At 35.6% G+C, this 14,593-nt stretch overlaps 1 protein-coding gene across 8 annotated transcripts in view; it reads right to left on the reverse strand.

The window, feature by feature from the left end:
- The window catches only part of ANAPC10 (anaphase promoting complex subunit 10), a 396,428-nt gene that overhangs the window by 367,978 nt on the left and 13,857 nt on the right, over window positions 1–14,593 (reverse strand). For 7 of the 8 annotated variants that reach the window (XR_010120554.1, XM_055276025.2, XM_055276023.2 and 4 more), the window contains exon 4: window positions 3,637–3,757. Coding sequence is in view for 7 of the 8 variants with exons in the window: in XM_055276025.2 (XP_055132000.1) it covers window positions 3,637–3,757 (121 nt within the window). In the remaining variant the exon portion in view is untranslated. Of the gene's footprint in view, window positions 1–2,224; window positions 3,427–3,636; window positions 3,758–14,593 lie in introns of those variants that run through there. The other variant, XM_055276026.2, reaches the window with a different exon arrangement.

Below are 14,593 nucleotides of genomic sequence, written 5' to 3' on the forward strand. Positions count from 1 at the left end.
GATGTATAATTAAAAGATAAAAGTATTCATATCACAAGCTGCAAAAGCTAGGCACTAATAATTTAAAGCAACATCCAAAAATTATGGTTCCTTAGTAAGAACTATGGCAGAAAAGTAGTATGTTCATTAAGTTTTCCAGGAAAACAACTCACATTATCACCTGGTAATATTTTGTATTACTGGTCTCATGAGGCTATGTGGTCACTAAACAGAAATATAAACACACTTAGAAAAAATTAAGAGACTACCTATAAGAGCTCTTTTTCTATATGGCTAAAGTTTCAGCACTTAGATGACAGAAGCAAAGACTAGATTAAAAGTATTTTACAAGGTCCAAATATCGCTTAAAGTTTCTCCTGTTAACTTCTCAAAATCCTTATTTAATGTCAGTAAAATTTACAATAGAATACAAAACATCTTTAATACAGATACCTAGAAATTTCATATGAATATGTACACTTCCCAAAAATGCATCAAAGAGTTCTTGAATATATATTCTCTAGGAAAAACAAGTACAACTAAGATTACTTGAGGTCTTGAACTTATTACAAATAGGCTACGAAACTAGAAAATAAAGGACAACAGTGACATCTAGTGGAAGTTTCAAATATATACCACGTATATCAAATCAAAACATTTCATTGCTAGTGTTTCACTTACACAACTGCCTGAGGAGCTATATGATAAATCTTTAGTTATAAATCAAAACAAGCCAACTCTACTTACAAAAGGCTTATCAATATGAGTGATCCAATCATTTGGTAATGTGAAATTTTTAATAAAATACAATCTAATACATCAAGTCATCATAGAACTAAACACTGATTAAATGTATCAGATATGTGACTAAAAGAAGGGCTGTCAATTGGTCCAAAAATAAGAGGCCAGGTGCGGTGGCTCAAACCTGTAATCTCAGCACTCTGGGAGGCCGAGGTGGGTGGATCACTTGAGGTCAGGAGATCGAGACCAGCCTGGCCAACATGGCAAAACCCTGTCTCTACTAAAAATACAAAGGAGGCTGAGGCAGCAGAATCACTTGAACCTGGGAGGCAGAGGCTGCAGTGAGCTATCAGGCCATTGCACTCTAGCCTGGGTGACAGAGCAAGACTCTGTCAAAAAAAGAAAAAAAAAAGATTATGATTTAAAAAAAATTTTAAATATTCTGAATTTAAAAAGTACTGGGTGAACAGAAAAACTTAAGAAGACTAAGAGCTGATTTATTTATTAATCTATTCAAGCACAGGAAGTACACATCAACCAGCATGGCCTGTCAGACAAAAGAAGAAATGTTTTTAAATTAAAAGAAAACTATTTAATTTACAACAATTTTTCAATTTTTCAGAAGCTGAAATTAGTTTTCAAGAAGGGTTTCTTAAAAGTAAGGGTCAGGCATGGTGGCTCACGCCTGTAATCCTAGCACTTTAGGAGGCCGAGAGAGGCAGATCACTTGAGGCCGGAGTTCGAGACCAGCCTGGCCAACACAGCGAAACTCCGTCTCTACTAAAAATAGAAAAAATTAGCTGGGCATGGTGGCGCATTCCTGTAATCCCAGCTACTCAAGAGGCTGAGGTATAAGAATTGTTTGAACCTGGGAGACAGAGGTTGCAGTGAGCCAAGATCATACCACTGCACTCCAGCGTGGGCAACAGAGTAAGACTCAGTCTCCAAAAAAACACACACAAAAAAAAAGTAAATTAAGATAATTGTCTATAACAAAACCAAGAAGCTATCTCAAAGTAACAAACAACCTGAGTTCAGATGTCAGCAAGATGGCACTCCCATGTTCACTGCAGCATTATTCACAATAGCTAAGACATAGAATCAACCTAAGTATTCATCAATGAATGAACGAATGGGTAAATAAACTGTGGGGTATATACACCCAATGGAATATTATACAGCCCTAAAGAGAAGGAAATCCTGTCATTTGCAGCAGCGTGGATGGAACTGGAGAACACTATTGATAAATGAAACAAGCTAGGCACAGAAAGACAAATACCACACGATCTTATTTATATATGGAATATTAAAAAGTTGAACTCAGAAGCAGAAGGAGAATGATAGTTTCTAGGGGCTATAATGGAAGGAGGGATTGGGGAGATGTTGGTCAAAGGGTACAAAATTTCAGTTCAATAGGAAGAATAAAATCAAGAGATCCAGTATATAACAGTGACTACATTAATAAACAATGTGTTATATTCTTGAAGATTGCTAAGAGAGTGGATTTTGAGAGTTCTCACCACAAAAAAGTGGTATGTGAAGTAATGCATATGTTAACTAGCTTTATTTAGTCATTCTACAAAGTATGTATATTTCAAAACATCATACTGCACATGATACATACATTTAATAATTTTTTAAAAAACAATGAATATCTCAAAAGACAAAACAACAAAAATACCTTGGACAGTATCCTCACCTGTTCTTATTTGTCAATACATATGCAAATTTTATGAGAACAACACTTATTTAATGAGAAAACAATGAAAGTACCTGTGATTTATATTAAGTATTTTATTACTAACTCAGATAAAACATATAAATTTAGAGACACCGTCTTAATATAAACACTAAGTTAAATAAGAGCCAAGACCACAAATTAACTGGAGGCCTTTCAAAGATCACAAGTGCTTCCCAAATCTCTCAGAACCACCAGATTTTAATGATTATTTGGGCTTAATGATTTTCTGACCAAAAAATGTCAACAGCCACAGCTTCACAATTATGTAGGTCAAAGTCATTGAAAATACCTCTGAAATACTTCAGGACTAAAGCACTGTCCTAATAACTTCACACAGGATAAATATATTGTGGTATATTCAAACAGTGAAATACAACTCAGAAGTAAAAAAGAATGAAGCAGTGACACATTCAACTACATGGACAAATCTCAAAAACCCTAGGCTGAGTGAAAGAAGCCATACATAAAAGTTATATCCTGTATGACTCTGTTCATATGACATTGTAAAACAGGCAATATGGATCTATGATAAAAAAATCAATCAATAAAATCAGTATAATAGTTATTTCTGAGGGTAGGATAGGGATGAAGACTGAACTGGGAACAGATATGATGGAATTCTCTGGAGTGGTGGAAATGTTCTATATTTTAACAGGAGTTGGGATTACATATAAATGTATGTGTTTGTCAAAACTCACCAAGTAATATACTTAAGATTATGCAAAATTGTGCATAAATTTTATCTTAACAAATGAAAATTAAGCAAATGTTGATAACTCTACCAATATATCACACTGGTATTTGGGGTGAAATGGACAAATATGCGCAAATTATTTTTAAATGCACAAAAAAGTTAGATGGACAGGTTGTAATAAAGCAAATATAGCAAAATATTAACAACTAAAGAAGCTAAGAGGTGAGTATACTGGCGTTCACTGTACAATTCTTTGAGTTTTTCTGTATGTCTGAAAATTTCAATAATAAAATATTGTGGAAAAAATAAAGAGAACAATCAGAATTCAGAAGAAAAAAATTTTACACTCAAACATGTTTTCTCCAATATTTTTCTTTTATATATAAACATTTCAACCTGTCTAATGTAATGTCAACTGTGATTATCTTCTAATAAGTAAAAGTTAAAGGATGACATATTTTTAAAAATTTGAAAGACATACCCGAATTTCTTGAAGGTTGTGAAAATTATTTCCTACTCTGACTGAGATCTTGCTTGGAGTATAGCTTTCATCAGATTTGTAGTCTGCATAAATACATAATGTCTTCACTGTTGTTTTTCTTCTAAAAGCAATAAAGTAAAAATAACATGCACTTCATCATATGAAAAGATTTCCAATGCATCTTATCTTCTGATTTTAAAAATCATAGTTTGCTAAAAGGAGTATTTGAATCAACATTTTCATATCTTTTAATTTCAACAAAAATGAAAAATGTAAAAATATAGGTCCAGATAATATGTTAAATATAGGTCCAGATAATATGTTAATTAGACAGACATCTCCTATGTAGAACATGGTCAAGAGCCAGATGCAAGCAAAGGATCAGTTAAGGCAAATTAGGTACTTTATCATGCAAACAAGCATTAAGGATTTCCATCCTCTTCGTTTGTATTTTAGACAAAGAAATTATTCTCATAAGTTTGGTTTCCTTTACTAAGTACTTACTTCATTTCCTATACTAATACTTTAAAATAACTAGCTAAGTGAGGAACTGAGTCCAGCAAAGAGAAAACTACCTTTCTTAAAAAATACAACCTAGTTTTAATGCAAGAAATAGAATTCTGCTGTTGATTTTTTTTCTTTCTTTCTTTCTTTTGCTATTGATTTTAAAATATACATATCCTAGGGAAAGAAGAAATATATAATAGAAAACGAACCTCAGAAAAAATACAAGTGGCCAACAAAACATGAAAATGTGTTCAACGTCTAATAATCAAAGAAAGAGAAATTAAAACACACAGAGATATTAGTTTTATCATCATATTGGAAAATATTTAAATGACTGATAGTATTCAAATTTGATTAGAAAAAGGTGTTTTCATCACCAGTTAGTAGAAACACAACCTTTGACCTACTAATTCAAATTTCTGAGAATGCATTAAAATACAGTAACACAATCACTCAAAAATTGATGTCTAATGAAGGCTGGCCTTGGAGAAAAAAAATGGATGCAGAAAAATCTTGTCCTATGATTAAATCACTAAAAAATTAAAAACAGCCTAAATATCCATGGCAATAGGGAATTGGTTACAATATACCCATTCAACGAACTGCTATAGAACTATTTAAAATAATCATGTACATATATAGTTACAGTAGAAATAAGATTATAAAACAATATATACAGAAGAATCACATTTGGGGGAAAACAACAATTTTTTAAAGGCATGTAAATCTATATTTGTATATAGAAAAAGACCTAGGTGGAATTACCCAAAAATAGTAAAACTGACTGTTTTCGTGGGATGGGACCATAGGAGATCTTTATTTTCTTCTGTATGATTTTTATAGTTTCTGAACAATTTTTCGGAATGAGCATGTGCTAATTGGCCACCAGGAAAAAAAATCTAGGTGATTTAAAAAACTTACCCAAAAACCCATTAAGAAATCTATTTACATGTGCTTTAAAAGTTAAGTTCTAGTATAAACTGGCACTAACTTTGTAACAATGAGCTCCTTGAACAGAAGTACTCTGTGTCAAAAGTCAGCCTATAAAAACAGCAGGGGCTCTGTAGCTCTTAGTAAGGAGACCAAACTTCTGTAGCCTAAGCTGTTCATTAGAAAGGAATAGGGAAAGCTAAGGACTTTTCCTCGGATCAAGAGGTAAAACACTAAATACCCAGGAACTGCTGACAGGATAAAGACCATTATTAGGTTTTTAAAAGAGGCCAAAGGTATCAAACTGACATCTTTCTCTCTGCTGAGCCAGAAAGGAGACAGGAGAGGAAGCAAAGAAAGACAGGAAATTTTTGAAGACCTTTTTCCTTGAAGAGCCATAAGCAGGAAGTAAATGATCTTTCTTCTTATGGAGAGATCAAAGATCACGAAGATGGCTCTTAAGAACTTTTTTTTTTAAAAGGAAGAAAAGAAAGGCAGATCTAAAGGATCAAGTTTTTTGCTCAGAATAATTACATTTCTAAATTGTGAAATTCAGGTACCCTTATTCACTGCCTTCAAGATGATCAGGGCAAGGTTAGAAAAGCAAAGAATACTAAAAACACTAATGATAATAAAAACAGTAACAGCAAAGAGCAAGTGAATATTTTGTGTCTGGCCCAGAAGTAATGCTCTATATTGTCTCATTTATTTCTCAATGTTGTCAAATAGGATTATTATCTCCGTTTTTCTGATTTAAAAAAAAAAAAACCATAACACTCAGGTTAATAACTGGCTTAAGGTCAAAAAGCTAGTAGGAGGGCACAGTTGAAATTAAAAAATGTGTCTGTCGACCTCACATGATTTTAACCAAAACTTCCTTTTAATTAATTGTGCTTAGCTCATTCAATAGTCATTGATACGCGTTTACAGTAATAGGTAGGTGTCTGTAGTTCTTTAGATTTTTTCTAAGCCATGAGTTATTATCGTAAGGTTCACGTACCCACAGAAATCGTATGTATAATTTGCTATATACATAGTTTCATTGAATTTGCATAGGAAACTGTGACCTCACCAAAAGTTTAAAACAATTAAAGGGTAGAGTAAAAAATTTTAAAACCATTTATCAATTTTATCTCATGATGAATTTTAAAAATAATATTTCATGGAAAAGCATGCTATTTTTCAAATAGCAATGTATGTGATAAGATTAAACATACAGACTATTACACATGAAGGCAGTAGCTCAAACTGCTCAAAACCATCATTATAATAATAATCATCACTCCATAGTGAATGCTCACTATATGCCAGCCATCATGCTATATTCGTAGCATTAAGATATTACGAGAGCGGGGAAGGAAGAGGGTAATACTTCCCTATTTCTGATGACATGAGTAACACTCCTGGACACTCCGTATCCCCTCACTCACTATACGCTTTCTCCTGAGAAAGAGCTTCTGGCAGGAACCAAACATTTGCTTTGTTCCTTCAGGCCACCAATTTAATAGAGGCACATGCTACCCGGTCTAGCGGTATAACTGGATGGGTAAGACTGTTTAATTCTAGGGTTCAATATTCGGAAACACACTTGACTAAGATATAATGCAGTTATATTTCTCAAACATCAGTTCTGTCTGTTTTATAAAGTTGGTATTTTGGCCTCCTCCTGCTACCACAGATACGAGCATCTACTGAATAATTTCTCATTGGGTTTGGAACCCATGAAATTCTGATTGAAGACATTAGTGACAGATATTCCTAGTTGCCTAACCTAAAATCCCTTTATTCCCTTCTTCATAACATCTGGCTAAAAGATCCAACTTCCCTTAAAGTTAGGTATAGCCATATGACTAAGTTATGGCCAGTAAGATTTAAACAAAATGATGGTGTGTACTAAAGAAGGTTTCTTTAAAAGAAAAACATGCCCCTTTTACCTTTCTCATCTATTCCTTCCTGCTGCCTGGGATATGGACATGATAGGTGGAATTCCAGTAGGCATCTTGGACCATAAGATAACCTTGAGGATAAGAGCTACAAGCTAAGAATGAAGGAATGTGAAAAGAGAAGGAAACTGGGTCCACAAACACGCTGTGAGGCTGCCATACCACTCCTGGACTGCCAGGCTCCTCTTACACGAAGACGTAGAAGAAATAAACTTCCACCTTGTAGAAAACACCATTATCAAAAGCTCTGCTACTAGATGTTCTGATTTCTAATTAACACAGCATTACTGTGTCTGTATTACAGATGAAGCAACTGAGGTTCACATCAGGTTAAGCAAGCGGTCCTTGTTTACACATCTAGTAAAGCACAGAGCCAGAATTTAATCCAGGTCTACGTGACTACATTATATAAGAGTAACTAATAAATCCTAAGGAACAAAAGTTAAAACTAAACGTATGTGATAGACGATACCTTTACATTTAAAGCTAAATGTAAAAAACAAAATAGTTATAAAACATGTTTTTAAAATCGTTCTTCTTAACATGCTAGATACATTATCAAGAGGTTGAGACAAAATAGAGTCCACATAGTTGTTTAAATCAGAAGCAAATATTTATAAATAACTATATTCTTCCATATATGTTCCTAGTATAAAAGTGAAAAATGGGGGCTGGGTGCGGTGGCGCATGCCTGTAATCCCAGGACCAAATTTGGGAGGCTGAGGCAGGCAGATCACGAGGCCAAGAGATCGAGACCATCCTGGCCAACATGGTGAAATCCCGTCTCCACTAAAAATACAAAACTTAGCTGGGTATGGTGGCATGTGCCTGTAGTACCAGCTACTTGGGAGGCTGAGGCAGGAGAATCACTTGAACCCAGGAGGTGGAGGGTGCTATGCCAAGATTGTGCTACTGTACTCCAGCCTGGTGACAGAGTGAAACTCCATCTCAAAATAAGAAGTGAAAAATGTCCTCTGTATCAATGTTAACAGGATGCTAAAATGAAAGTTTTCGCGGAAGACTACAACAACAAAGACCATGTTTTGAAAGGATATATGAGAACTTAACGCATAACTTTCAGCAGATATGGTATAAAATAAAATAAAATAAAATAAAATAAAATAAAATAAAATAAAATAGAAAGTCCGAGACGTCTGCTCATGAAGGTTAACTGCTACATGACTTGCCTTCCCACTACAGACTACTAGAATACTGGAGAACATATCTGAAGCATCCACAGATGCTGAGCAACAGGCAGCACAGGCCTCTAGGTCCTGAGAGAAAGGAAATAAATGAGGTGAGCCCTACAAACAACTGGGTTTTCTGGCTGCAGGCAATTTCGGGACTGCAATGTGAAGCGGGAGACGCCAAAGAGAATCTAGCAGTCTACTGAATTGACAAGGAATAAGCTACACAAAGAAAAAACTCCAGAAATATGTGTGGGGTCCCCTTCATTCTATGCCTGAACACAATATGAACATGCATACAGCAAAACTTCACAAGGATAGGCAAAGAACAAGCACTGGGGAAAGAACAATTACTGGAAAGCAGTAAGCCAAACAATTTCCAGCGGTCACAGAGGACCAGGAATCATTAAAGCTCCCAATAACCGAAGTGGAAAGTCCTCTTCAAATACCTAAGACATTCGTTTGACATCCCAGACGAGTCAAGCCTTAGTAATGAGGCTAATCTGCCCAAGAGAAATGATCTTAAAGAGTGGTCTGGGGACCTACGGAGGACCTCAAGACTCTTTCAGAGGATCAGCAAGGTCAGAACTATTTTCTTAATATTACTAAGATGTAATTTGTCTTTTTCAGAATCATTCTCTTATGAGTATGTAGTAGAGTTTTCCACAGGCTGACATGGGATATTGTAAAAGATTTAATGAACAAGCAGAAATGAGATTCCAGCTGTTTTTTGTGAACCAAAAAGGTTCACAAAAAATGTAAACAATGACACTCCTCACTATTTTTTGTGGTTGTTTATTTGGGAAGAGACAGTTATTTTTCATAAAATTGTTATTTATGTTGTTAACAAATAATAGGTTAATTATTGTTATTTTTAGTGAATAACTAAATAATTTAAAGTCCCTAATCTATAATTTCTAAAATAGTAAATAATGAGCTATATATATATAAAGATTTCTGGAGTCCTCAATAAGAGTTTGAAGCAGTACTGAGACTAAAAAGTTTGAGAACTTCTGCTCTAAAGCAGGGCTTAGTAAGCTACAGCTGGCAGGCTAAATGTGGACCCTCACCTATTTTTGTAAATAAAATTTTATTGAAACCAAGTGACACTCCGTCATATACACAGTGTCTATGGGAGCTTTAACACTACAATGGCAAAGTTGAGCAACTGCAGCAGGACATATAAAGAAGTCTTACAGCTGAACAACAAAAAGACAACCCAATGTAAAAAGGACTTCTTTAAATGACATCAGCACTTTAATTTTTCCATTTGTTCTACTTTTAAAAATAATGGGAAAATGCAATAAAGTATTCTATAATTGCATAAATGCTTTTTTACAAAGATACCTAAGCTGCTGAAACTATAGTGCTACCAGGCAATAGGTCCTGTTTTTCACCTGTTACCTGATATTTTTAAAAAATCTAAAATTAATCCAAAGAGGTGATTAAGCAAAAGTATAAATGTCACAAAATTATAAAGTTTAAAATTTATGAACAGTGTAATTTGGGGAGGAGGGTAAATAAACTAATTTGTATGATTTGGCTTAAGCAATTTACATCCATACATATATTGGTATTTAAGTATACATAGGATTTTATTAAATTTATAAAGTACCTTCTGTTCAAAGTGCTTTAAATGATAATGGAGTTTATTGCTATCAATGTTTTCATTCAACCCAGGCTTTAGGAAATACAGGTTTTTTTAAATTTATAATTTATCTTTCATTATTAAACTATCAAAATTTCTCTTTAAAATGAAGCAAACCAGCACAACTTTTCAATATTTTTCTCAGCATTCTTGTGTCCTTTTCTATTTCAATAAATTTCTTTGTGAGACAGAAATCATTTTAATATAATTTAAAATGTTGTATAATTGTTATTACCATGATAAAAATAGCAAGATTACATTTAATAAAATTTGTAGAAATTTTGATGAAGGCAGATCAAACAAAAGCACAAATTTTGCTTTGTTCCTACTCAGTTTAATATTTCAGTATTTATCCTTTTAAATCAGCAAACAAGTACATTAGTCCACATAATCCATATTAAACTAAATTACTCCCGAATTTTCCTTAAAAAATTATTCCCAATTTTCCTCTAAAAATTATTAACAAATTTTGAAATTCTTCCCAAGAGAATTAGCCCTTTACAAATAGAAAATAATTCACTTTATAAAATATATATTATATAGAGAAGCAAAAAGCTTCTCTATTTTCCATTTAATAAGTACAACATTACACATTCAAAGAACATTTCATTTTCTTATTATATTTTTTCCTTCCCCCTCTCTACCTTAGGACTTATTTCTCCTAACTGACAGGAAAAATTACCTCTCTTTTTGAGGAGGGCAGCGGGCTTTTTCCCTTCATTTATTTATGTAATAGGTAACAGTTTTTAATACATTCTATTCAAATTTTTATGAAGATCATTTCTTTGTAAGTTTTCTGCATGGCTGACAGAACAGAACCTTCCTCCAAAGAAAAACCAAGAAATATGAAAATTTTCCAAATTAGATTTTCAATGTATGAGCCCTATGTGATACTTAATTGCTAGTGTGTCTATTCTTGCATTTGGAAATATTTCATACTTTAAATTATGTTCATATTCTAACATTTAAAGCTATTTCACAAAAAAAGCATGCTAAACATTCAGCAAGTGAAGCATAATGTATTTTAATTACACCTAATCAGAACCATTAGGACTAAACATGAGCTTAGAGGATCATGTATCTAACCACCATCTATTCCAATAAATAACTAGGTTCAAAATTTTTCTGACAGGTAGCAACTATTATTATCAAGCAGATAAATTATCTTTGATCAGTTCCAATTTTTAAAAGTTTTCTTTATACTAAGCCATAACTGGTCTTTGTGTAGCTCTTACCTTTTGGACGAAGTTTTTTCTTATGAGGTGACACACACAAAACATCTAATTCCTCCACAAAGCATAAATCCTTCAAATTACGGAAAGAAAGCTACCATGTCCCCCAAAGTTTTCGGCAGATCATATGTTCCAAATTTATTTTTTTTATTACCGTTTGGCTTCAATCCCCTATTCTGACTACTCTCTTCTGAACATATCCTAGACCTTCTTTATCAGTGTTAGCAGGGGAAGCCGACATGGAATACAACACACCAGGAGCTCTTCATAGATTCTATGCTTACCTTATTGCATCCCAAAATCATACTAGCTTTTTTAGCAACCACATCACACTGTTAACTGAAACTAAACTCATTGTCAACTAAAACTGCATTTTATTTGAAAGATATTTATTTTTAGTTGAAAGATATTTATTATTATTTATTATTAATTATAATTAAATAATTATTTATTACTAATAATTATAAATTAAAGATATAATATTATTATTATTTTATTTTTAGTTGAAAGATATTTATTTTTAGTTGAAAGATATTTATCTTTCACACTTCTGGCTCTGTCCTCCTTTCCCATCTTGAGTTTACACTCTTCAAAAGGAAGGAAGAGAAGTGGATTAAATGTAGAACTATAACTTTATATTACATTTATTATTTACTAATAAAGAGACTAGTACCTAATTTTTATTTTAATTTTAGCAACCATCTTAAATAAAACTTTTATTTAAAAAGAATCTCAGGGTTGATCAGAGCCAAGATGGCCAACTAGATGCGGCCAGGAAGAGCTTCATTCACCAAGAGACCAGACCATCAAGAAGACAGGCATACTCTAAGCAGACTGTCAGAAGGAAGGCATTGAGAATGGACAGAGGGACGACCAAACAGACCCTGGGCTAAAAGGGGAGTAAGCTAGGAATCCTGAATGGGGTTGCTGAGCACCAGGACTCATTTCTGGCCTGAGCAGCTCCTGGGGAAGAAATTAATTAAATAGGTGTGGAGTAGTCCACTCTCACCATGTATCTCCAGGATTCTAGCGGCAGGAGGCCCCACAACCCCCACGGGCATCTGAACCAGCAGTGAGTGCTGCTTAGAGAGTTAGCAGGCACAGGACCCCAGCCTGTGTGGAGCCCAGAGGGTTTGGCATGGAAATGGCTACAGTGGAGCACAGCCAGGGATGCCTGTCCCTTAAGGCTTGTCATGTACCTCTAGGTGGCTTTGGCCTTTGTTGATTGTTGGACCTGCACAAGATAGGGCTATCTTATCCATGGGACGAGCCAGTCTGATCTGAGCAACACTTTTTCTGCCAGTCTCTCCCAGGGTCCCTGCTTGGCCATGTCTGATTGCAGCACAGCCTCAGATTACCTACTGGGGTGCTTCCCAGAGGCCACTGCCATAGCTTTTTCACCAACAGAACCCACTAAACCATCAGAAAGCTTTAGCAGATGGGCTGCTGCCAGCACACATTAGCCCACAGACTTCCCCTGACTGCTTTGACTGCACCCCTCATTGGAGTGTTGTTGCCAGCAGACTGGAAACACCGTGGCCCCTCCAGTACAGCAGTTGCTTATCTTGAAGGGCCAGAGAACAAGGTTTTGAGTCTGTTAAAGGCCCTCTGGATTACAGCATGCAACCCACAAGTGCTGAGCTGAGCCTTGGTACCCTGAAATCATCCAGAAATGAAGCAAGTCAACTAAACCCAACTTGTACCACAGTCAAACCCTCGATGACATCAAAGAAGATAAAAGCAAAAAAGTCCCATCTAAAGGACAGCAACTTCAAAGATTAAAGGAACATTTTCCCACACAGATGAGAAAGAACCACAGCAAGAATTCTGGCAAGTCTAAAAGACAGAGTGTCTTCTTACCTCCAAATGAGCACACTAGTTGCCCAGCAATGGTTCTTAACGGGATTGAAATGACAGAAATGACAGACATTTGGAATTCAGAATTCGGAATCTGGATGGCAGTGAAGAATATTAAGATGCAGATGGAAGTTGAAACCCAATCCAAGGAATCTAAGGAATCCAGTAACATGAATCAAGAGTTGAAAGACGGGCCGGGCGCGGTGGCTCACGCTTGTAATCCCAGCACTTTGGGAGGCCGAGGCGGGCGGATCACGAGGTCAGGAGATCGAGACCACGGTGAAACCCCGTCTCTACTAAAAATACAAAAAATTAGCCGGGCGCGGTGGCGGGCGCCTGTAGTCCCAGCTACTCGGAGAGGCTGAGGCAGGAGAATGGCGTGAACCCGGGAGGCGGAGCTTGCAGTGAGCCGAGATTGCGCCACTGCACTCTAGCCTGGGCGACAGAGCGAGACTCCGTCTCAAAAAAAAAAAAAAAAAAAAAAAAAAAAGAGCTGAAAGACGAAATAGCTATTTTAAGAAAGAACCAAATTGATCTGATAGAGCTGAAAAACTCACTACAAGGATTTCATAATACATTCAGAAGTGTTAACAGCAGTACACACCAAGCTGAGGAAAGAATCTCAGAGTGCAAAGACTGGTTCTTCAAATCAATTCCGCTAGACAAAAATAAAAAAGAATTTGCCAGGTGCAGTGGCTCACGCCTGTAATCCCAACACTTTGGGAGGCCGAGGTGGGCGGATCACGAGGTCAGGAGATCGAGACCATCCTGGCTAAAACGGTGAAACTCTGTCTCTACTAAAAATACAAAAAATTAGGTGGGCATGGTGGCAGGCGCCTGTAGTCCCAGCTACTCGGGAGGCTGAGGCAGGAGAATGGCGTCAACCCGGGAGGCGGAGCTTGCAGTGAGCTGAGATCGGGCCACTGCACTCCAGCCTGGGTGACAGAGCGAGACTCTGTCTCAAAAAAATAAATGAATAAAATAAAATAAAAAATAATTTTTTAAAAAATTAGCAAAACCTCGGAGAAATACATTATGTAAAGAGACCAAACCTACAACTCATTGGGGTCCCCGAAAGAGAGGGAGAAACAACAAGCAAATCGGAAAATATATTTGAGGATATTGTCCACGAAAATTTCCCCAACCTCGCTAAAGAGGTCAACATTCAAATTCAGGAAATTCAGAGAACCCCAGAGTATATGAAAGAGTTGGTATCAACCCTACTGAAATGATTGCAAAAAACTGAGAAGGAAGGACTCCTCCCTAACTCATTCTATAAGGCCAGCAACACTCTGATACCAAAACCTGGCAGAGACCCAGTAAAAGAAAAAACCTCAGGCCAATATTCTTGATGAACACTGACACAAAAATCCTCAATAACATACTAGCAAACTGAAACCAGCAGCACATCAAAAAAAGGCTAATCCACCACAATCAAGTAGGCTTTATTCCTGGGATGTAAGATAGGCTCCACATATGCAAATCAATAAATGTCATTCATCACATAAATAGAACTAAAAACAAAAACCATATCATCATCTCAAGAGATGCAGAAAAGGCTTTCAATAAAATTCAACATCTCTTCATGTTAAAAATCCTCAACAAACTAGGCATTGATGGATCATAATTCAAAATAATAAGGGCCATCTATGA

This window comes from Symphalangus syndactylus, chromosome 4, assembly GCF_028878055.3.
Source record: "Symphalangus syndactylus isolate Jambi chromosome 4, NHGRI_mSymSyn1-v2.1_pri, whole genome shotgun sequence".
Lineage (NCBI taxonomy): Eukaryota > Metazoa > Chordata > Mammalia > Primates > Hylobatidae > Symphalangus > Symphalangus syndactylus.